Below are 24,487 nucleotides of genomic sequence, written 5' to 3'. Positions count from 1 at the left end.
TCCATCTTGGTTATGACATTTCCAACAATTCTTTGGAACATTTTTATACATCATAGATAGTTTTGTAGGGGTCATGTACCACCGATGGAACATCTTCAGCCAGTTTTCCTTAAGGTCAGTCGAATACGTATATTTTAGTTTTTTGTTCTACATTAGTTCCCATTTATTTAGATTTATAGGTCTTCGTATGTTTTCTGCCCATTTAATCATGCAAGCTTTTATAGTTTCCTTCTCTGTAGCCCAGTCCAACAATTGGTTATTTTTTTTTTTTGTAATCACTTTCTTGTCTGTTTGGAGTATTTTGTCCCAAAACTCTTCACTAAGGTTAAATCCTAACTTATTATCCTGTTTATAATGATCTCTGATTTGTAAGTAATGGAGCCAAGAGATATTTTTAAAAGTCTGCTTTAATTCTTGATGAGTTTTCAACGTCGTTGTATTTTTGATTAGAATATCCTTATAAGATGGCCATGAAGTCCAACCTAATAATCTTCTCTGATTAGCTTCCATTGCCGACACCCATAGCGGAGTTTTAGTGTAAAAGTTTCTTTTATATTTGTCCCATACTCTTAATAGTGAGGACCTTACAAAATGATTTCTAAATATTTTCTCTTTTTTCGTTCTGTCGTACCATCTTAACAGTCTTATAGCCTCCCTGCACCAAGCCCTGCCTACGCATCAACTCACAAGAATAAAAATGTAAATTATCAATAAAATACATGTACAGTAGAGTCTCACTTATCCAACATAAACAGGCCGGCAGAATGTTGGATAAGCGAATATGTTGGATAATAAGGAGAGATTAAGGAGAAGCCTATTAAACATCAAATTAGGTTATGATTTTACAAATTAAGCACCAAAACATCATGTTATACAACAAATTTGACAGAAAAAGTAGTTCAGTACACAGCAATGGTATGTAGTAATTACTGTATTTACGAATTTCGCACCAAAATATCACGATATATTGAAAACATTGACTACAAAAATGCATTGGATAATCCAGAACGTTGGATAAGCGAGTGTTGGATAAGTGAGACTCTACTGTATATTTATTGGTACCTCCTCTCATTTTCTCTTTCTTCTCTGCAGCTCATTTCCTCTTCTGTGTTCCATTCAAAACATGTTTCAAAAAAGTTGTTTATGAATTTCACTAACATGTAATAAGTCTGCAGTTTCTTTTTCTCACTTCAATTTCTTACACGTCCTATAACCCTTCACCACACAAATAGAATTCCTGGAACACAAACAGTGGAGGTGTTGCTTCCATTAATAGAAATGCACACTGTCAGCAATTGTGGTCCCCAGCCATTAATTGCCTCCACAAATCCATTACAATATTCTGCTTCCATAACATTGCAAGCAATAAAAGTCACAACATTTCACTCACAAATGCAAACATATTAACTCTTAGCTAAAAGTCATATATTTTTTTTCTCCTTCTACTGAGTTGGTGGGAGATTTGAATGTTGAGGTGGGTGATCAGAAAATTAGTGTTAGATTGTGTTCTGTGCATAAAAACGGGGCTGGCAAGCAACTAAATGAACCAAATGAACAACCCATTGGTTTATAGTGTGTAAGGCACATATTTGCAGAATGTACTTCTGTATATACAATGGCACTCCATGCACAGTTCAATTTCCATAACTTTGAATTGAATGTAGACATTGTGCATTGAACCAAATGTCCAATCATTTCCATAGCAAAACTTGTTCTTTATTCAGATACCAACAGGATTCCAGAAAGGAATTCAAAATAAAAATAGATACCAATAAAATTTCATTAATTGAGGCATCAGTAGGTTAAATGTTTTTGAATATTTACCATATTTCAAAGAAAAATAATAAACTAACTCTATAAGTGGAAAAGTAGGGGCAACAAAAACAATATGGTATCAACAACAACAACAACAACAATAATAAAACTTCATTTAGATCCCTCCCTATCTCCCCATGGGGACTCAGGCCGGCTTCCAACATAGTAACAGGCAAACATTCAATGCTTATATAAACAATGCAGAGCTAGATATAGATCTACAATTATAGACACTAATTTCACATATGCATTTCCCTCTGAAACATTTGCAAATCCCCTCTGTGTGTGTGTGTGTGTGTGCGCGCGCATTTTCCCTACAATATATATACACACGTATATATTCATATCTATCTAGACATGTCTATATATATTTGTGTATTCATTTCCCCCCTGTAATATTTGCAAGCCCTATATATAGGTAGGTAAGAATATATTCCTATCTATCCAGACATCTCTCTTTATATAATTATTTGCAGAGACTTGCAAACATATGAGGGTAAATTCATATATAAAAATAATGTGTATGTATGGCTACAGATACACAGGTACATGGATCTATATGTATAAAGGATTTGCAAAGACCTGCAAACATATGAGGGGAAATTCATATGTAAAATTAATGCATATAGATAGATACACATATAAAGTTACATAGAGATGGCAAAAGCTTGCAAGGGGTTAATGCCTATATATCTGTAGGAGAGTTTAACAAATATTTCAGGGGGAAATGCTTTCATAAGATTAATGAATATACATATTTTTCTTCTTCCTGACTTGCAAGGGTGTCTTTCTCTTTTCAAAACATTCCCTTGATTAAGAGTGAGGGAGGATTTACAAAAGAAAACACACTGATAAGGTAGAAGAAAGAAATAGATCACATATTGCAAGCAATAGCCTGCAGGCTCTGTTGCTGGCATTGACCTTGATCCGATTATAAGCCTGGGAGACTTTTTCCGCTCATAAATAAGGGCTGAAAAACTCGGCTTATCTTCGAGTATATACTGTAGGTTTGGTTTGTTGATGTTAGATTTTAAATTGATATTAGGTTTTAATGTTATTTTTATATGCAGGGTTTCTCTGGGATTTTTGTCAGTATTTGTTTGTTTGTTTACGGAGGCAATGAATGTTTTGTCGGGGGATGATGGGGTGCAGAGTGGATTCCAAAAATTCATCATCCCGGTCTCACCTCCTTCTCCAGACTGTATTCCCATGCTGAGAAACAGCACTGGTCAAGAAATACTCCAGCAGACGAGGGTTCGGTTGAAAATCCAACGGCAATAAATCTTTATTTACATAACTATATACAAGTAGAACAAATCAGTCCTTTCTCCATGAGTGCTCATGCTGAAGCAACTCACACACACACTGAAGTCGCTCCTCTGCATTCCACAGACCAAGAAGAAAGTCCCAGTCAAAACAAACTTGACCCCATTGGTCCTGTGATACGTCAATCATAGCAGGCTCTCATTAACTCCATAACTACTGGAATGCCTTGCCGAAAACTAACACATAAGGCATTTCTAATAACCCAGATTGATTTAACATTTCACAATACACAATACCCTGACATGTTTGTCATTTTATGTTGGAATCCGCTCTGAGTCCCCTTGGGGAGATAGGGCGGAATACAAATAAAGTTTTTTCTTTTCTTTTATTTCTTTCTTTCTTTCTTTTCATGTGGGAATACATCACAACACAAGGCAAAGTTTACTATGTGTTGTCAAAGTCTTTCATGGCCAGGATCACAGGGTTGTTGTATGTTTTCCGGGCTGTATGGCCATGTTCTAGATGTATTTTCTCCTGACTTTTCGCCTACATCTATGGCAGGCATCCTCAGAGGTTTACTACATGATACAAAATGAGAATATGGCAAAATCATTTTCCTCTTTCAACATAACACAGTCATTTTCTATGTTTGTTTGGTTTTTTTTGTGTCAGGAGCAACCAGAGTTGCTTCTGGAGTGAGAGAATTGGCCGTCTGCAAGGACATTGCCCAGGGGACACCCAGATATTTTGATGTTTTTACCATCCTTGTGGGAGGCTTCTCTCATGTCCCCGCATGGAGCTGGAGCTGAAAGAGGGAGCTCATCCGCGCTCATCCGCGAACCTGGCAGATTTCAGGTCAGCAACCCAACCCTCAAGTCATGAGGCTTTTATCCCCCAGGCCACCAGAGGCTTTTCTTATGCTTCTGCAAGTGTTTAAAGTGTAGGTCTTCTTCTGAATGAGCACAGACCACATTGTAATCCGCATATTGGAGTTCTATGACAGATGTCGTTGTGACCTTGGTTTTGGCTTTCAGTCTACTAGTTTCTAGGTAATATCTATCTTGTCAGGATAGAAGCTGGATCAAGTAAAGAAAACCAACACCTTTATCACCTTTACCCCTTCATTTGAAGGGACGAACACTCAGAGTAAAGCCCCATAAACCTTTAAAATCCTTTTCTCTGTGCTATAAGAGAGCCCCTATAGCATATTGCACATTTATTTGTCTAAGTGCTAGATGGGACTCCTTTGTATTACAGCCACAGCAATACTGTTTGGAACAAAGTGGTACAGTAGAGTCTCAGTTATCCAAGCTAAATGGGCCGGCAGAAGCTTGGATAAGCGAATATCTTGGATAATAAGGAGGGATTAAGGAAAAGCCTATTAAACATCAAATTAGGTTATGATTTTACAAATTAAGCACCAAAACTTCATGTTATACAACAAATTTGACTGAAAAAGTAGTTCAATATGCAGTAATGTTATGTTGTAATTACTGTATTTACGGATTTAGCATCAAAATATCATGATATATTGAAAACATTGACTACAAAAACGGCTTGGATTATCCAGAGGCTTGGATTAGCGAGGCTTGGCTAAGTGAGACTCTACTGTACTAAATTGAAAAGCTGTGTGAAGACATTCTGAAGGATGAGCTTGAAAACTCCTAGCCTAGGAAATGTCTAGTAAATGTCAAGAGTCTCACATTGTTTGTTGCTCATGATATTGTGTTGATTTATGAGACGCTGGTTCATTATCCAGTTCAGTGAGTTCAGTCTTAATATGGTTTCATGAGTTCTTGTCTGCACATTAGTATCAGCCCTTGTCATTTTGACACAGATTAATTGAAAACCATGTTGGTGTGAAGATAGACTTTGGTATCATCAAGGCTATTGTCATCCTGTTGGGAAAGTCACAACCGAAGCTTGTTGCACCTAAGCGTCTTTATGAGTGTTTGAGGAAAGAGCACAACAAAGATTGAGAAAAAAGCTGAGAAAATAGTTTGTCTGAAGTGCTGAGAATAACAATAAGATAAGCATAACCAACATCGTGAGAAATATTGACCTAGATCCAATAAAGGCACTAGTGAGTTCACATTGGTGGGAGTGAGAGTGGGGTGTAGGTTGGCATGAGGAGATATACTAACCTCCTTCCACAAAATTTTCCGTTTGTGTACCAGCATAAGTGCAACTTAGCCTGGTGTTTGTCACTATTTCTATTGCTGGTACAGTTTTCCCTCACTTATTGCGGGGGTTAGGTTCCAGGACCACCCGCAATAAGTGAAAATCCGGGACACTATATTTATTTTAATAATATTTATGCATTATTTTAGTAGTTATAAACTATTTTAAGTCTTTATCAACCAATCGTGTGTTGATAAATCACCTCCTTTTCCTCCCGTTGCCACTTGGGCTCCTGTTCTCTCCCTTTGGCTTCTCCTTCCTCCCTTCCTTAGGCTGTAAATTGCAATTTTTATGACTTATAATCATCTTTTAGAGTTTATTGAAAAACCGCGAAACAGCGAATCCGCGAAAAGTGGACCGCAAAGTAGTGAGGGAACACTGTATAATAAAACGTTTGGTTAAATGACATTGTAAGATGTCCTTGCCCTAAATAAAAGGAGCAAAAAGTAGAGAAGATCTCACTGTGTTGGTGTTCTAAATCTTTCCTTAAGTAAATAACATTACCGGTTGAGCATCCCATGTCTGGAATTCTGAAATCCAAAATTCTTCAAAATCCCAAACTGTCCACATGGGTGGTTGAGATAGTGATACCTTTGCTTTCTGATGGTTCAGTGTACCCACAATTTGTTTTATGCACAACGTTATTAAAATATTTGTATAAAATTACTTTCAGGCTATTCCTGCAAGGTCCATATGATGAAAAAACAATGACTTCAATGTTTAGACCTGGGTCCCAACTCCAATTATGCAATTACAGGTACAGTAGAGTCTCACTAATCCAAGCCCCGCTTATCCAAGCCTCTGGATTATCCAAGCCATTTTTGTAGTCAATGTTTTCAATATATCATGATATTTTGGTGCTAAATTCATAAATACAGTAATTACAACATAACATTACTGTGTATTGAACTACTTTTTCTGTCAAATTTGTTGTCTAGCATGATGTTTTGGTGCTTAATTTGTGAAATCATAACCTAATTTGATGTTTAATAGGCTTTTCCTTAATCTCTCCTTATTATCCAAGATATTCGCTTATCCAACGTTCAGCCAGCCCGTTTACGTTGGATAAGTGAGACTCTACTGTATTCCAAAATCTAAAACACTTCTGCTCCTAAGCATTTCAGATAAGGGATACATAGTCTGTGTACCTGCTTGACTCAATTTAAGCTTAATTTTATGTTTTAATGTTTTCGTTTTATCTGTTTAAAATTATTGTATGTCACCTTGAATCCTATCTCAGAATACAAATTCAATAAATAAATAAATTAAGACATGCTAGAGGACAGGAAACTTGCTGAGCGAGCTTGCAGGCAAGTGTAGCACAAGAATGCTGAAAACTAATCAGACTGGCTATGGTAACTGAAGGTGAAATGTGTTATTTGCATCCATTTATAAGGCCTCTGGGACACAATTTATAAGTTATTGCTCCAACAAAACATGATTGATGTAATCATGGATGACCTATTACACTCCATGGAATTGGAGAAACTTTTAAATGTGGTTTTTGATAAGCAATGAGGGGGACTGTGCAAAGATGTGGATGTTTCATAGTGAAAATGCTAACCAGTATGCACAGGTGGAGCTGTAACTAATTGACAAGACATTCCTTGCCATATTGAAGGTATCAGTTTCAAACAGAAGCATCTTCAAGTAGGGTTGAGAAAAAGACTTCTTCCAGAAAACCTTGAGAAATCCCAATGTCATTCATTTCCAATAGTAGTCTCGTATTTACGCCTCTTCGTGCACCTTGAAGGCGACAACAATTTGGATAATCCACCCCTTCCTGATGATTTGACAACTAGCATTTTTGACCCAGGTTTCTCCAGATTGTATCCAAGATTTTATCTTTTATCCCTGTATGTGATTTTATGGCTTGTTTTTATTGTTATTTGATCTGTTTTATCGCCTTGTTTTATTGTTGTTGATTGGGCTTGGCACATGTAAGCCGCCCCAAGTCCCTTCGGGGAGATGGGGCGGGGTATAAAAATAAACTTATTATTATTATTATTAATATTATTAATATTATTATTATTATTCAGTTTGGACAGTAGAATGCTGTGATCAATGCTGTGATCTCCCATATATACTCATGCATAAGTCAAATTTATGCCTAAGTCAAGGGCAGGTTTGGGGGGCAAAGTTGAGGATTTTACTATGACCTGTAGATACACTGAAGGTAAAAGTTAGGACCATATAACCAATTTTTTCCTTTCCTTTTAAAAATGCATAGAGGGAGCATATTTAGGAAGAGCTATAGAGAAAGAGAGGATCTGTTTATTCGAGTGGTTACAAATTTCAAGGAGATGCTAATTGGATTGCTGGTCTTAAAATGTTGATACAAAAACATTTTTTGTATAAGGTAAAGGTTTCCCCTGACGTTAAGTCCAGTCATGTCTGTCTCTGGGGGTTGGTGCTCATCTCCATTTCTAAGCCGAAGAGCCGGCATTGTCCGTAGACACCTCCAAGGTCATGTGGCCGGCATGACTGCATGGAGCGCCCTTACCTTTCCGCCGGAGTGGTACCTATTGATCTACTCAAATTGGCATGTTTTCGAACTGCTAGGTTGGTAGAAGCTGGAGCTAACAGCAGGCACTCACTCCGCTCCCGGGATTTGAACCTGGGACCTTTCGGTCTGCAAGTTCAACAGCTCAGTGCTTTAACACACTTCGCCACTCGGGAATTTGCAGGTGCATTTATTAGTAAAGAACAAATCATATATGATAAACCCCCAAGCCACATGGATATATTCCAACACACACACACCATGGCAGTCTGTTAATGTTGATAATAGTAAACCCCATACCAGTAAACCACTTATCATCATCATCATCATCATCATCATCATCTTAGGGCAGTGGTTCTCAACCTGTGGGTCCCCATGTGTCAAGTGTTTTGGCCTACAACTCCCAGAAATCCCAGCCAGTTTACCAGCTGTTAGGATTTCTGGGAGTTGAAGGCCAAAACATTTGGGGACCCACAGGTTGAGAACCACTGCATACTTTGACTATTCTTGGGCCAGAAGCATAACATAGAATAGCACTGGAGGACTCAGAGAAGCTCACAAACACTTGGGGGAACTTTTTTTGGTATGTGGATAAGTAGAACCATGGATAGCAAATCTGTAGATAAAGAAATCCTACTGTATAAGCAGATTTGTTTCTGGGTTGTTCTGGGTATGGATACCTCACAACCTCTGAGGATGCCTGCCATAGATGTGGGCGAAACGTCAGGAGAGAATACTTCTGGAACATGGCCACACAGCCCAAAAGACATACAACAACCCTGTGATCCCGGCCATGAAAGCCTTCGACAACACAGATTTGTTTCTGTTTAGACTGTGTTTGAACATTTTCTGGAAGGCCTATATAGCTCTTATAAGCTAAGTGCCTTGTGCTAAATCATAAACACATAATCTATACATTCAATACAGTCTTTAAAAAACCCGTATCTCAAAATAATTCTCTAGTGATTAAACGTTCCAAAAAAGAGAATTCTGACTTCTATCATAATAATTAAAGTGTCAACATCTTTTTCATAGTATAAAAAGAAACTGCGCTGAACTGTCCCACTTGCTTAGTTTGCACAAATGAAAGCAAAGCCCAATTCTAAATTTAGAACTCAATTATAAGAACAAGAGTAACAACAATTCATTGTGACATTTCCTTTTTTACTGGATTTTTAATGTAAGATTGATCCGAAGATTTCAAGGGGCTGAGGGTGCAACAAAAAATATTATGGGAATCTCTGTATTTTCATTTCTTTTTCACCATTTGAATCATATCCAAACCAAAATAACACCTTTCCAAATACAGTAGAGTGTCACTCATCCAAGCCTCGCTTATCCAAGTTTCTGGATTATCCAAGCCATTTTTGTAGTCAATGTTTTCAATATATCGTGATATTTTGGTGCTAAATTTGTAAATACAGCAATTACTACATAACATTACTGCGTATTGAACTGCTTTTTCTGTCAAATTTGTTGCAAAACATTATGTTTTGGTGCTTAATTTGTAAAATCATAACCTAATTTGATGTTTAATAGGCTTTTCCTTAATCCCTCCTTATTATCCAAGATATTCGCTTATCCAAGCTTCTGCCAGCCCGTTTAGCTTGGATAAGTGAGACTCTACTGTATAAGACAAAATAAAAGGTCTGTTGGATCAGAAGGGCCTTATGTGACTCCCATTCAGAGATAGGAAGCTTACTTTAAAATGCAATTGTGTTACACAAACACTAAAAAAAATTTTTTTAAAAAGAATTAAAAAGCAAGACATCAGCTATGTTTGACATTGAAATGAGAGCTTAATACTACATTGTTGTATACATTCATGTTAAATAAATACTCTTTAAAACCTTGTTGGAATAAAGGTTTAATATATATATATATATCTGACTTTACTCCTTCCTCCACTAATTATTATTATTATTATTATTTACAGCATTTATATTCCGCCCTTCTCACCCCGAAGGGGACTCAGGGCGGATCACATTACACATATAGGCAAACATTCAATGCCTTTTAACATAGAACAAAGACAAGACAAACATAGGCTCCAAGCTGGCCTCGAACTCATGACCTCCTGGTCAGAGTGATTCATTTGCAGCTGGTTGCAGCTGGCTTGCTCTCCAGCCTGCGCCACAGCCCGGGCCTAAGGTCCCTGATTTTAATCTATTTTTCCTACAATCTGAAAACAGAGTCCTTGAAGAACAACCAGCACCTCATGCAACTCCCATCAAAATAATACTGTATTTCTTCAACTGTAAGATGCCATTGATTCTAAGATGCACATCATTTTAAATGTTGCAATAGGAAAAAAGTGTGCTTTAGAATAAAAAAAATAGCACAGGCAGTCCACACATTACAAACAAAATAAATTCTGTAGGTTTCTTCTTAAGTTGAATTTTTATGTAAGTTGGAACAAATATATTTTTAGCTGTAGCTGCAGCCAAATATATATTTCTATTTAGCTTTGGATATCATAGGGAAAGGTTAAGACTTTTGTGGTGTTTGTTTTGCTGCCCTGTTCAGAAGATTTCATCTCACTTTCTGTCCCTATGACAACTGGATTTTGAAAAATTTGGCTTGTTGGGGAAACAAATATTGATGATAAACTTCACTGGAGACACTTTTTCTCCATGATAACTCTTTTCGGAGTGAATTCTCCTTCCAAAGGGTAGATTTCTCTCATTTCCTGTTGTCTCACCCCTGTTCTTAACCATGAGTCATTTGTAAGTCAAATGTTTGTAACTTGGGGACTGCCTGTACTTGCAAAACCCAAAAGCAAAGCTGCTAATATAGATAACGGTGGTATGATCAAGTAAACAAAGCTGCACCCAGCAATAAACAAAGTACCAGCAATAAAATTGAAACGTAGTGATGAATACAAAGAAGAAAGCAAAATTTACCCATATATACGAAATTCAAACCTGTTCAAAAAAAGAGGCCTGAAAGCATGAAAAGGCAAGCAGGTTGCTGTGGAGAAAACGAAATAGAGCATCTCTCCTCTTTCCTGCCATCCTCTTAATTGACCACTTTTTGTTCTCTTTGACTTCACTTCACTTCACTTCATTTCTTAATTAGTCGCTCTCCACCAGAGTGCTCCGAGCGACTTACAATTTAAAATATCATTCCACAGTATAAAAACATTCAACATAAAAACATTCAACAGTGACTATTTGGCAAATTAGATCTGATTTACTTAAATTCCAACCTGTAGCCCAATGAAATGATGGAAGGTACCACAGGCTTCCTCTTCTCCTTCCATCATGTTCTTGCTGCTGCTTATAATGCTTCACATCACTCACATCACCTGCCAACCATGGGCTGAAAAACAGACAATAGCAGGAAAGGTGTCAATGGAGAGTAGAGACAATGTTGTAAGCCAAAATGTTTTTGGCCCGTCCCTCATATTGTTTTTTGGACTAAGGGCCTATACATTTTGTTGAGCAAAATGGTAGTTTGCATTCTGATTTTTTAAAGTCATTTAACAAATCCAATATCAGCATTTAACAAATCCAATATCAGTCATTTAACAAATCCAATATCAGCATATTTCCAACCTCTGCTAGTTGAGTTATCTGTAGTTATCTTGCCCTTTCTGATAGTGATGGGTCATGAGATAAGCCATTATGGTGGTTCATGGTACAAAAAGTCTTACCCTGTTTCCCCGAAAATAAGACATCCCCTGAAAATAAGGCCTAGTAGAGGTTTTGCTGAATTACTAAATATAAGGCCTCCCCCAAAAGTAAGACCTAGCAAAGTTGCCGGGCTGTGGCGCAGGCTGGTGAGCAGCCTGCTGCAATAAATCACTCTGACCATGAGGTCATGAGTTCGAGGCCAGCCCGTGGCGGGGTGAGCACCCGTCAATTAAAAATAAAAAATATAGTTGCATCTATCAAGTAGGAAATAAGGTACCACTTATAAAAAAGTGGGGAGACAAGTTTAACTAATTTACGACATTGGAATGAGGAAGTGCAGTCAGAGTGGATGATGAAGCAGCTGCTCCCCCCTGTGGCCAGAATCGAACCTCCCCTCTGGAGAAGGTTAAATTGCCTCTGCGTCTGTCTGTCTCTGTCTCGGTTCGATATGTTTATGGGCATTGAATGTTTGCCCTATGTGTATATAATGTGATCCGCCCTGAGTCCCCTTCGGGGTGAGAAGGGCTGAATATAAATACTGTAAATTTAGATGTAATTTAAATTTTTGTTTGGAAGCATGCCTGCCGAACAAAACACCAGAGCAGGTAGGATCGGTAATGTATGTACCATAGATTGTTGTACATGGAAATAATGGTAGTAACAAGATATTCTCGATAGGATTCAGTTTGTCTGGTTGTGCTGGTTTGTGAAGACAACTACTGTACAATATATAATAAATGTTTGTTTTTTTGTTCAACAATAAATGCGAATTCTTCATGGAAAAATATGACATCTCCTGAAAATAAGATCTAGCACGTCTATGGGAGCAAAAATTAATATAAGACACTGTCTTATTTTCGGGGAAACACGGTAGATACTTGGCTTGAGATTCCTGAAGTCTTGCAATAATAATATACAGTAGAGTCTCAGTTATCCAACATTTGCTTATCCAACGTTCTGGATTATCCAACACATTTTTGTAGTCAATGTTTTCAATACATCGTGATATTTTGGTGCTAAATTAGTAAATACAGTAATTACTATGTAGCATTACTGCCCATTGAACTACTTTTTCTGCCAAATTTGTTGTATAATATGATGTTTTGGTGCTTAATTTGTAAAATCATAATCTAATTTGGTGTTTAATAGGCTTCTCCTTAATCTCTCATTATTATCCAACATATTCGCTTATCCAACGTTCTGCCGGCCCGTTTATGTTGGATAAGTGAGACTCTACTGTAACACCATTGCTTCAGTTTCTTAATGCCATAGCCATTTTTTTTAAATGCAATTATAAATTTGTTGTTCAAAAGACAGTAACATCTTTGATAGTTATCCATTATTTCAAATAATTGCAAATATCAAAATAAAGCAAATGTTTTCTGTTCCTATTTTTCAGAAATAACACGTCACCCCAGGCAATGGAGACTAATGCCTACCAAGTGAAGAAACACCATTTGGGCTTTAAATCATTTCAGTGGTCTCCATGAATAAGTATGCTTTTCTGTGTCGAACTTTAAGGCCCAGAAAATAACATGCTGCCTCTGTGGAGCCAAACGGTGGTAATGGTTAAGAAGATACTCATTCATTTTGCTGAATAGAAGAGCACCAAGAACAATGGCTTCCAAAGTCTCGTGTTTGTATGTCCTGACAGTCGTGTGCTGGGCGAGTGCTCTTTGGTACTTGAGCATAACACGTCCCACTTCGTCCTACACAGTTCACAAAACGTACGATAGCATCTCAATGGCTAGAAAAAACGTCTCCTTTGGCAATATCAGGACTCGGCCAATAAATCCTCATTCGTTTGATTTCCTCATCAACGAGCCAGAGAAGTGCGAGAAGAATGCCCCCTTCCTGGTAATCCTCATCAGCACAACGCATAAAGAATTTGATGCCAGGCAGGCCATTCGAGAGACCTGGGGAGATGAGAACAACTTCAAGGGCATTAAAATCTCCACTATTTTTCTTTTGGGGAAAAACACAGACCCTGTGTTAAACCAGATGGTGGAGCAAGAAAGTCAAATTTTCCATGACATTATTGTGGAAGATTTCATTGACTCCTATCACAACCTGACTCTGAAAACGCTCATGGGAATGCGGTGGGTGGCTACCTTTTGTTCAAAAGCCAAGTATATCATGAAAACAGACAGCGATATTTTTGTAAATATGGACAACCTTATTTACAAATTGCTTAAACCCAACACTAAGCCAAGAAGGAGGTACTTCACTGGCTATGTTATCAATGGAGGCCCAATCAGGGACGCCCGTAGCAAATGGTACATGCCGAGGGATTTGTATCCTGACAGCAACTATCCACCGTTTTGCTCAGGCACTGGCTACATTTTTTCAGCTGATGTGGCCGAGATGATTTACAAAACATCTCTCCACACTAGACTTCTTCATCTTGAGGATGTATACGTGGGACTCTGTCTGCGGAAGCTTGGCATCCACCCTTTCCAAAACAGCGGCTTTAATCACTGGAAGATGGCATACAGCCTGTGCAGATACCGGCGTGTTATCACAGTGCATCAGATATCCCCCGAGGAGATGCACAGGATTTGGAATGACATGTCAAGCAAGAAGCATCTCAGATGTTAGGACTTTTTATAGATGTAAATACTTTTTTTGGATTTTTTGTTTAGTTGGTTGTTCTTGTTTTTCATCAAAGTATAAACAGATATAATTCAGCAATGGGAAATTAACTTCCAAGAGGGGAAAAGTCTTTGATATGCTTTGCTTGGTTGGTCTTTGGAGCTTCCGCCTCTGGTTGTAAATGGTAGGCTCTGTTCATAATATCATCTGTCTTGTCCAGTGTCACAGCATCACATAAGAGAACAAATGCCCACAAGTTCTCTAATCCATTTCCATGCTGTCTCTGGAATAAGAACTGTCCTTTTAGACTCGGGTGGCTAATTCAAATGTCCAAGTGGCTGTTTCATATTGCCTTCAGATTCTTGTTTTTAAAAAGAAGCCTTATGCTCACTGAACTGAATGTGAATGTTCCAAGCTAAAGAATGTCATTATGCTCTTATTTACCATATAAGATGATATTTTTTTCAGTGATTACCGAAGATCCATTTAAATACAGAATGACATTTGATTGGGAAATTACAATGGCATAAGTAGGACTTACACTGTGGAAGTCATAATTGTGTTCCAACCACATGATAGCCAAAAATCCTCTCCCCTTAACAACAAAAAGCAAAATCAGTATAACCTTCTCCAAACCTATTTATTGCTGTATTGTTAGAGAGCAGGAGTGTGTTGCAAGGATTGGGAAATTACAACGGCATAAGTAGGACTTACGCTGTGGAAGTTATAATTGTGTTCCAACCACATGCTAGACAAAAATCCTCTCTCCTTAACAACAAAAAGCAAAATCAGTATAGCCTTCTCCAAACCTATTTATTGCTGTATTGTTAGAGAGCAGGAGTGTGTTGCAAGGATTGGGAAATTACAACGGCATAAGTAGGACTTACGCTGTGGAAGTTATAATTGTGTTCCAACCACATGATAGCCAAAAATCCTCTCTCCTTAACAACAAAAAGCAAAATCAGTATAGCCTTCTCCAAACCTATTTATTGCTGTATTGTTAGAGAGCAGGAGTGTGTTGCAAGGATTGGGAAATTACAACGGCATAAGTAGGACTTACGCTGTGGAAGTTATAATTGTGTTCCAACCACATGATAGACAAAAATCCTCTCTCCTTAACAACAAAAAGCAAAATCAGTATAGCCTTCTCCAAACCTATCAATTGCTGTATTGTTAGAGAGCAGGAGTGTGTTGCAAGGATTAGGAAATTACAATGGCATAAGTAGGACTTACACTGTGGACGTCATAATTGTGTTCCAACCACATGATAGACAAAAATCCTCTCCCCTTAACAACAAAAAACAAAATCAGTATAGCCTTCTCCAAACCTATCAATTCCTGAATTGTTAGAGAGCAGGAGTATTTTGCAAGGACGACACTTGCAGAGACAAGAACCCCTGGACGTCCCTACTGAGGCTAATAATGGGAGACCTAGTTATTGAAACATTGTTCTGTGACTCACATACATCTTCCTTTACACGATCTCAAGCATGTTTATCCCCTAGTACAAACATAATGAGATTTTTTTTCCAGAAATCATGCCAGGGTTCCAAAAGGCCTGTTGTAGATTTCCATCCCACTGTTCTTTCCCCCCCAAAAAACCTTCCAACATCAGACATTCATCTGTCCAGAATCTACTGCGCAGTAACTGAAATACAGTAGAGTCTCACTTATCCAAGCTAAACGGGCCGGCAGAAGCTTGGATAAGCAAATATCTTGGATAATAAGGAGGGATTAAGGAAAAGCCTATTAAACATCAAATTAGGTTATGATTTTACAAATTAAGCACCAAAACATCATGTTATGCAACAAATTTGTCAGAAAAAGTAGTTCAATACGCAGTAATGCTATGTAGTAATTACTGTATTTACGAATTTAGCACCAAAATATATCGATATATTGAAAACATTGACTACAAAAATGACTTGGATAATCCAGAAGCTTGGCTAAGCAAGGCTTGGATAAGTGAGACTCTACTGTAATGCAAAAAGATACTCTTGAAATAAAAAAAAATTAAAAAATCAACAATATCTTTGTGCTTTCAATTCACAGTTTTCATCTCATGTTCCCCGACTTAGATTTTAAGCCTATGACCATGCACCTATGATTAATCCTTCTGGACACAATTTGACTTAATTCAGAACACCTATCTATAGTTTGATGTGTCTTGGCAGAGATTAATATCTATACCCCATAATGTAGCAATGCATATTTTTCATTTCCTCACATCAAATGCAAAATAAGACCTCAAAATAAATCCATATATTAACTCAGTGCTAAAAGATAAAGCAGAAAACATGTGGCAGAAAATGCATGCTGAATCACAAGAAGGAAAAAATATGTATTAAAGTTTGTAAAGATAATAAATGGTATCATTTTCCCTTCTTGAAATGAAATGTCACTTTTTAATGAGCAGTTTATTCACCAAAAATTTAATTATACCATTTTCTTACATTTGTACAGACAATATTAAAACATCAGGAGGATTTCCATATGCGTAGGAAGAAATATGCAATACAATCCAATAAACTAATGTGCTAATTACTGGACAAAAAGATAAGGAAGTCCACAGCAAACACTTCGGCTATGACAGTGTTAAAACACACATTTGTTTAATTTTTTTAAAAGTGTCTTTAAAAGAGCCCAAGGAAATTATCAATTATGAAAAGGCTACTCACTGGAATTATAGAACTGCGGTTTGTAGATATAAGCATAATTAGAGTTTTTGACAATTACAATGCCCATGAGCTAAATAGAGAGCCAGCAAAAAAGGAGAAGGTTGAAATGAATCCCATTTTTCTATTTACTGCTCCATGTGTGCCATTCCCGATAGCACTAACTTGTAATAACATTGAAAAGCAAGTGCTCATCACAATCTGAGAGGCACACTGCCAACTTTGGAATAACGTTGATAAAGGCAATGACATAGGCAATAGCCAACATTTTTTTAAAAATGAAACCCGACAGTTTCAGAATCAACCAATATTTTGAAAATGGGCTGTACATGAAAAGTGCCAGTTAGTCGTCCCTCATTGTCCCCACATCTTAAGAAAAGAGAGAGGGCAATTCTCGCTTTTACTCAATTCAGTTGGGCAATCAAACTGAGTTCCTTGAAAACAACTATTATTTCCAAGCCAGACATTCTTTCCATGCTTTTCTCCAAAGGTCTAGGGGCAACTTGTCTCTTTTTCATCCCGTTCAAGCTCGTGAAAAAAAGAGAGGTAAAACGGTCAGAAAAACAGAACACTGAATTGGCTAATAATAATAATAATAATAATAATAATAATAATAATAATAATAATAATAATAACAACAACAACAACTTTATTCTTATACCCCGTCCCATCTCCCCGAAGGGACTCGGGGCGGCTTACATGGGGCCAAGCCTGGACACAACAATATAAAAGCAAAACAATAAAACAGATCAATCAATAAAAACAAGTCATAAAAAAACCACATACAAAAAATGATAAATGAATTGGCCAACAAAGAATTTCTGAATAGATCACATCATTTTTTGCTTTAAAAAAATCTAACTGTTCTGCTCATAAATATGCTGATGTTAAATGTGAAAACAATTTAGGAAATTAAGATGAATTTCAGAACTACCAAACAGGAGATAAAAACAGCCTGTCTAATCTCACATTGTGTTCACATAATCCTCTTTTATTTTAGGCAGAGTAATGATATGGATATAATGATATATACATCTTGACATGTATCTATGAATACTATGTTCTATATGTCCTGCTTTTAAAAGACACAAAAAGTCAAACTACAGGAAATAAGACACCACCTGAACATTAGGAAGAACTTCCTCACTGTGAGAGCTGTTCAGCAGTGGAACTCTCTGCCCCAGAGTGTGGTGGAAGCTCTTTCTTTGGAAGCTTTTAAGCAGAGTCTGGATGGCCATCTGTCAGGGGTGCTTTGAATGTGATTTTCCTGCTTCTTGGCAGGGGGGTTGGACTGGATGGCCCATGAGGTCTCTTCCAACTCTATGATTCTATGTTCAACTCCTATTGCTTTTAATGTTTTTTCCTAATACCATGCAATATTGCATAGATATATATTTCAACATACCCTGTCTGTTCATCTGTCTGTTACAGTTATGTCATATTGGAACATCTACTGAAATCTGCAGTATTTTCAGTCACTGTTTGGAAACTAGGTAGCTAATGAATAACATGTATGGTCTATGTACAAACACTGAAGATTAAAGTCAATTGGAGTTTCACTATGAACTTGGGAAGAGGTGAATTGCTAAATGTATCCTTAGCTCTTTGGGCACAACTTACTCAAATGGAAGCTACTTCTCAAAGGAGGATCACATAATGCAGAAAAATAGTACAGAGTGGTTTTCACTGATCATTAGCATTCCAATACAAATAGCTTGTTTTGATACATATCTGCAATTTGATAGAGAAAGACATCCATAATCAAGTCATGTTCATAGCGATGAAACTGGATCAAGCTGTAAGCTCATGAATATCCTTTACTGTATTAGAGACCAATATCCTGTGAGGCTTCAGTGAGTCCCATCACAGGTCATACATCATACAGAGAGCTTTTAGATCACTCGAGACGCTGAGGGATGTCTACATGCATTAGCTCTATGATAAAGTCAGTAAAATGTCTCTCACTTAACCAGCAACAGCTGACAAAACCTCCACCCAAGGCAAAAAACAGCTGTTCGGTTACCTTTTTCATGATAATGATACAAAGACAGTAAAAACCACGAACCTGATTTATAAGTTACCTTGCTTTAGAAAGTCTATTTTAAATGTAGAGCAAGCTATAGAGTCCCATACCCTCTTAACTGACAGTAAGCATTATTGAACTCACTGCAACTTACTTCTGAGTAAATATGTATAGGATCGTGTTGTTAAAATACTGTTCAATCTGAATCCTGTGCTTTATAATTTTGTAAAGGAATGAGTCAAACTGCTACGCTTCCATGTCTAGTTGGAAGATACCATTCAACCCAGGATCCGTGGTAGCTAGGAATAGGTAAAGGTAAAGGTTTCGCCTGATGTGAAGTCCAGTCGTGACCGATTCTGGGGGTTGCTGCTCCTCTCCATTTCTAAGCCGAAGAGCCAGCTTGTCCGTAGACACCTCCAATGTCATGTGGCCGGCATGACTGCATGGAGTGCCGTTACCTTCCCGCCAGAGCGGTACCTATTGATCTACTCACATTGGCATGTTTTTGAACTGCTAGGTTGGCAGAAACTGGAGCTAACAGCAGCCGCTCCCGCTGCTCCCAAGGTTTGAACCTGGGACCTTTCGGTCTGCAAGTTCAGCAGCTCAGCCCTTTAACACACTTCCCACCGGGACTCCTTAGCTAGGAATAGGCATGTTGTATTAAGAACAATGCCTGGTTGGATTGATAACCAAGAATGCCTTGTGAAAGAAACAAAACCCAGTCCAAGTCACACAAAAGTTACAAAATCAATAAATTGCTTATTCACTGGGTATAGCTTGGAAAAGTGTCACCTCTTTATTCCATTCATTTGCCCTACTATTAGCCTGCTTAAAGGCACATGAAATCCTACATTTTATATTGATCAGTATGTGAATAAGAAAACACGGACAGCTTGTACAGAACTCTATTTTAAAATGTTTGGTCTTATTAGTGCTGTTTTCCGAATTTACAGTAGAGTCTCACTTATCCAACATAAACGGGCCGGCAGAACGTTGAATAAGTGAATATGTTGGATAATAAGGAGGCATTAAGGAAAAGCCTATTAAACATCAAATTAGTTTATGATTTTACAAATTAAGCGCCAAAACATTATGTTATACAACAAATTTGACAGAAAAGGTAGTTCAATATGCATTAATGCACCAAAATATCACGATATATTGAAAACTGACTACAAAAATGCGTTGGATAATCCAGAACGTTGGATAAGCAAGTGTTGGATAAGTGAGACTCTACTGTACATGCATCTATTCAGTAGTAGCTAGCAATTGCTACTAAAGTACTCAGTTGAACATGGAAAAGCAAGTTCGCCTAGATATTACATTATTCTTGATGCTTCCATAGGATGACGCTCTAATTCTGTGCTTTAAAGACACAGTGTCATCCTCCAAAGCTGAGCTTGAATTCACCACATGGAACAAAGTAATATGTGTATCCTAAGTCCCTGAAGCAATTTTGTCCAAATCGTCTCTCTACTACTTTACTCAGATAGTATGTTTCATCTGGCAAAACCACTGAGATACACAATGTGCTCAGGGAAGCCCCAACATGTGTAGAATCTATATATATAAAAGAGTGATGGCATCAGGGCAGCGGACAAAACAACAAAACTACAGGCCCCCCAACCTCGAAATTTGACAACACAACCCATCATTCATGGCTCTAGGTTGATACAACAAAAAGAAAAGAAAAATAAAGTCCTAATTACAGGGAGAGGAATAATAGTTTTTATCCAATTGCTGCCAGTTTGAAGGCTAAGCTCCACCCACTTGGTCTCCTAGCAACCTACTCAGTCCAGGGGACAGGCATAGTTAGGCCTCACTTAGGCCTCTTCCACAGATTATCAGATTTTAACTGGATTATATGGCAGTGTAGACTCAAGGCCCTTCCACACAGCTATATAACCCATTTAGAATCTTATATTATCTGCTTTGAACTGGATTATCGTGACTCCACACTGCCATATAATCCACTTCAGTGTGCATACTAAACATAAAGACTACCATACAACAGACATTCAATACCACCACTACCTCAACAATTTCTTACCAACACCACCAGACAACGCCACAGCAACGCGTGGCTGGGCACAGCTAGTCTATATATATAAAAGGGTAATGAAATTTCGGCCTAGGGCAAAACAACAAAACTACACATCCCAGAAACACTAAACTTGGCTGCACAACCCTTCATCCATGCCTCTACATTCATACAACAAAAAGCTCCAGCTACTCCAGAAAACGGCCAGGCTTTGAGACTGCAAGGCTATTCACTACTATTCCACCTGGCCGACAAATGATTCCCATAAGCCACAGCAACGCGTGGCCGGGCAAAGCTAATTTTATATATAAAAAGATTTAGCAGGACAAGGATTAAAAAACAGTCCAGTGAAGACCAAGCATTGTCCGTGGCTGAGAAACTTGCTCCATCTTCTATGTGACATTCCTTCAGATATTTAATATCACATCATCTCTCAGTCTTCTCATCTCCAAACAAATAAACCCAGCTCTCTCCATTGTTCATAAAAAAAGTCTTTGATCATCTTGGTTGCGTCTTTCTCTGAATCTTCTCAGAAACACTGCTGTTAGGACTGTACCCTTTGCAATGTAGTGTCCTCCAACAGTGATACTCAGCTTTAACTCTCAGAAGCCCTGCCTGGGATCACAAACCGTCAGGGATTTTGGGAACTGAAGCTCAGTAAAATCTGGAGCTCTGGAACCCTGGTTTTTATATCGCACTCTTGGATAGTGTTGTAACACCGCTATATGCCTTTCAGTTATGAGAAGAAATAATCCAGAAGCTAGATAAGGTTCAATGGAGTACTTGGTTGCACTGAACAATATTTGGAAATGTCATGATGTGTTAAGACGTACAAGAGAATCTAAACAATACCCAATACCTGGCATAGTAAAGTCATAAAAAATCCAACATTAACCCCATCTCTTAGGAAAATAATAGGTTCTTAGCACTGAACAAACAACTGCCTGAGCCTAGACTTTTTTAAATTAACATTTCCCTTAGTATTGCATTAATGCTTGACATTATATCTCCCTTTCCCCTTCCCCCCCAAAACACACTTTTTTTTTCCTTTGACAGATTTGTAAATATCCATTGTGGCAAGTATTGTATATATTTTACGTCAGATCCATCTCTATCCCACTGCATATACCCATAGCTTGCAGTGTAACATTTGGTTGTGCATGGAGCTGCAGCAAACTTTCTGTCTGTTTCCAGAGCCTTAAGCATGGTGCGTGCCCTGATATTTGAATGTAGAAGACATTTTACAGCTTAACTGATTTTTTATACTTTTCTTAATTATTTTGAACGAACTGAAGTTGGAAAAGGATAACTGGACACTGAATATTTAACTTGGATAGAAATTGCTTTTCGGGGAAATGTTTGATAAAAATAAGATGTAAAGAATCAATAGCCAGTATTTGTTTTATATTTGTCTAGAAGAAAACAAGTGCTGTTATTTGAAAGACATTTGATTTGTTCACAACAGGAGAAACTATGTGACAGAACCACTCTTTTTAATACAGTAGAGTCTCACTTATCCAACATAAACGGGCCAGCAGAACGTTGGATAAGCGAATATGTTGGATAATAAGGAGAGATGAAGAAGCCTATTAAACATCAAATTAGGTTATGATTTTACAAATTAAGCACCAAAACATCATGTTATACAACAAATTTGACAGAAAAAGTAGTTCAATATGCAGTAATGCTATGTAGTAATTACTGTATTTATGAATTTGGCACCAAAATATCACGATTTATTGAAAACAATGACTACAAAAATGCATTGGATAATCCAGAACATTGAATAAGTGAATGTTGGATAAGTGAGACTCTACTGTAATTGTAACCACTGTCTGGACAAAAATCATCTATGTTTTTGGGGGTGAAATATAAACAGGCAAAGCACATATTGTCAGTAAGCTTTCCAAAGTCTGCGCTTCTGAAGAACTATTTCATCAGAGATATTCCTAATAGACAAGTTTGAAGGAGTCCAAAGTCATTAAGATTCATGGGATAGATAACACGTAGAGAAAGCCAATTTGCAAAAGGAAAAATAAGTAATTGCCTAATGAAAACTTGTTGACATTATCTGAAGTTTTGGTGTGACATTATATACGAATGGCTGTATTTATGTATTTATTTGTCCAAATTGTACATATTGTTTTCTCTAGCGTAATTGTCTAAAAGTGCTTTCTTCTAGTTGAACAGTATTATCTAGGGGTCACGGGGGTGTCAGCCAAGCTGCTAATCAAATTTTATATTTATGAACAATAATGTTTTAAAAAGATTAAAAATGAAAATTGTCCTGTACACTTTACTTTTTGTCACTCCTTACTGAAATATAAACTAGAGCAGCACGAAGCTAAGCTACAGCCACATTGGATGAGGACAAAGTGTTTGCTGATCATTTTTTTAAAAAACTGGGAAAATAAATTACGGGGGCAAAACCCTATTGCATTTAGTCGTCATTTCTGCAGTGTTTTCCTCAGAAATAGATTGTGTCATTTTTCTTGTGTAGAATATGTTCTATATTATCAAATGTATAGTACTGAATTATTGCCAGATGTAATGAAAGGAGATGAGACCTACTATTAGATTGTTCTGAATGCAGCTAAAGGGAGCACATGTTCAATCCAATTACATCTAAGTTAATGCTTCATAGAACAGAGAACTTCCTGTATTGAGTTAAGTTGTTCTTGTAAAAGAAGAAGCACTTCTGCTCCATGTTGCCATACTGAAATTGTATATTGTTATATTGATAGATTGGGAAGACTTCAAGAAACAGCTCTGAAAATGCTGCCAAAGGGCAAATGATACCAAAGAAGAAATGTTTAAAAGAGTTTAGGTCAGACTAACTCCATTCAAAGGAGATGTTGGATGTTGCTGTCTCATGACAGCAGGACACAAATAACATGTTATAAATGGGAGGCAAATTCATCATGAATCTATATATATAAAAGGGTAATAGAATCACGGCACCGGACAAAACAACTAAACTACATGGCCTACAACCTCGAAAATTGACAGCACAACCTCTCATCCACGCATCTATGTTCATACAACAAAAAGAAAAGAAAAATTAAGTCCTAACCACAGCAACACGTGGCCAGGCACAGCTAGTTTATTATAAAGATCAATTTCAACCTGTTCTTGTGGCGATGGATGGAATCTCCTCGGGATTGAGGGAGAGGGAAACTGATTTCTGGAGATGTGTTTGACAGGTATTGTGTGCATGATCATATCATGCATGAAAAGAGACAAGACAGAATATCATTACAGTAGAGTCTCACTTTTCCAACGTTCTGGATTATCCAATGGATTTTTGTAGTCAATGTTTTCAATACATCATGATATTTAGGTGCTAAATTTGTAAATACAGTAATTACTACATAGCATTACTGCGTATTAAACTACTTTTTCTGTCAAATTTGTTGTATAACATGATGGTGCTTAATTTGTAAAATCATAACCTAATTTGATGTTTAATAGGCTTTTCCTTAATCCCTCCTTATTATCCAACATATTTGCTTATCCAACATTCTGCTGGCCCGTTTATGTTGGATAAGTGAGACTCTACTGTACTCTTATTCACTGATGCCAAGATCACCTTGCAAGATCACTGTATTACCTGGGTGCCTTTCTACACTTAGCTCTTCTGTCTCATTAGATCAAGGGGGGAAAATTGAGTTGCATTCTTCTCCCATGACAAAATACTCAGGTGTAATTATATTTCAGACAGAGGTAATGGCGAGCCACTTCAGAGTGTTCCTCATC

At 37.5% G+C, this 24,487-nt stretch overlaps 1 protein-coding gene across 5 annotated transcripts in view; it reads left to right on the top strand.

Moving 5' to 3' along the window:
* Positions 1-23,165, top strand: part of b3galt1 (beta-1,3-galactosyltransferase 1) — a 538,987-nt gene extending 515,822 nt beyond the window's left edge. For 4 of the 5 annotated variants that reach the window (XM_062969194.1, XM_062969191.1, XM_062969192.1 and 1 more), the window contains one exon: positions 12,800-23,165. In XM_062969194.1, the coding sequence (XP_062825264.1) occupies positions 13,018-13,998 (981 nt within the window). In that variant the 5' untranslated portion in view covers positions 12,800-13,017 and the 3' untranslated portion in view covers positions 13,999-23,165. Of the gene's footprint in view, positions 1-3,753; positions 6,020-12,799 lie in introns of all 5 variants that reach the window. The other variant, XM_062969193.1, reaches the window with a different exon arrangement.
* The last annotated feature ends 1,322 nt before the right edge of the window (positions 23,166-24,487 follow it).

The sequence above is a fragment of the Anolis carolinensis genome, chromosome 1 (genome assembly GCF_035594765.1).
Source record: "Anolis carolinensis isolate JA03-04 chromosome 1, rAnoCar3.1.pri, whole genome shotgun sequence".
Taxonomy (NCBI): domain Eukaryota; kingdom Metazoa; phylum Chordata; class Lepidosauria; order Squamata; family Dactyloidae; genus Anolis; species Anolis carolinensis.
This window is presented reverse-complemented; position numbering and strand designations above follow the sequence as displayed.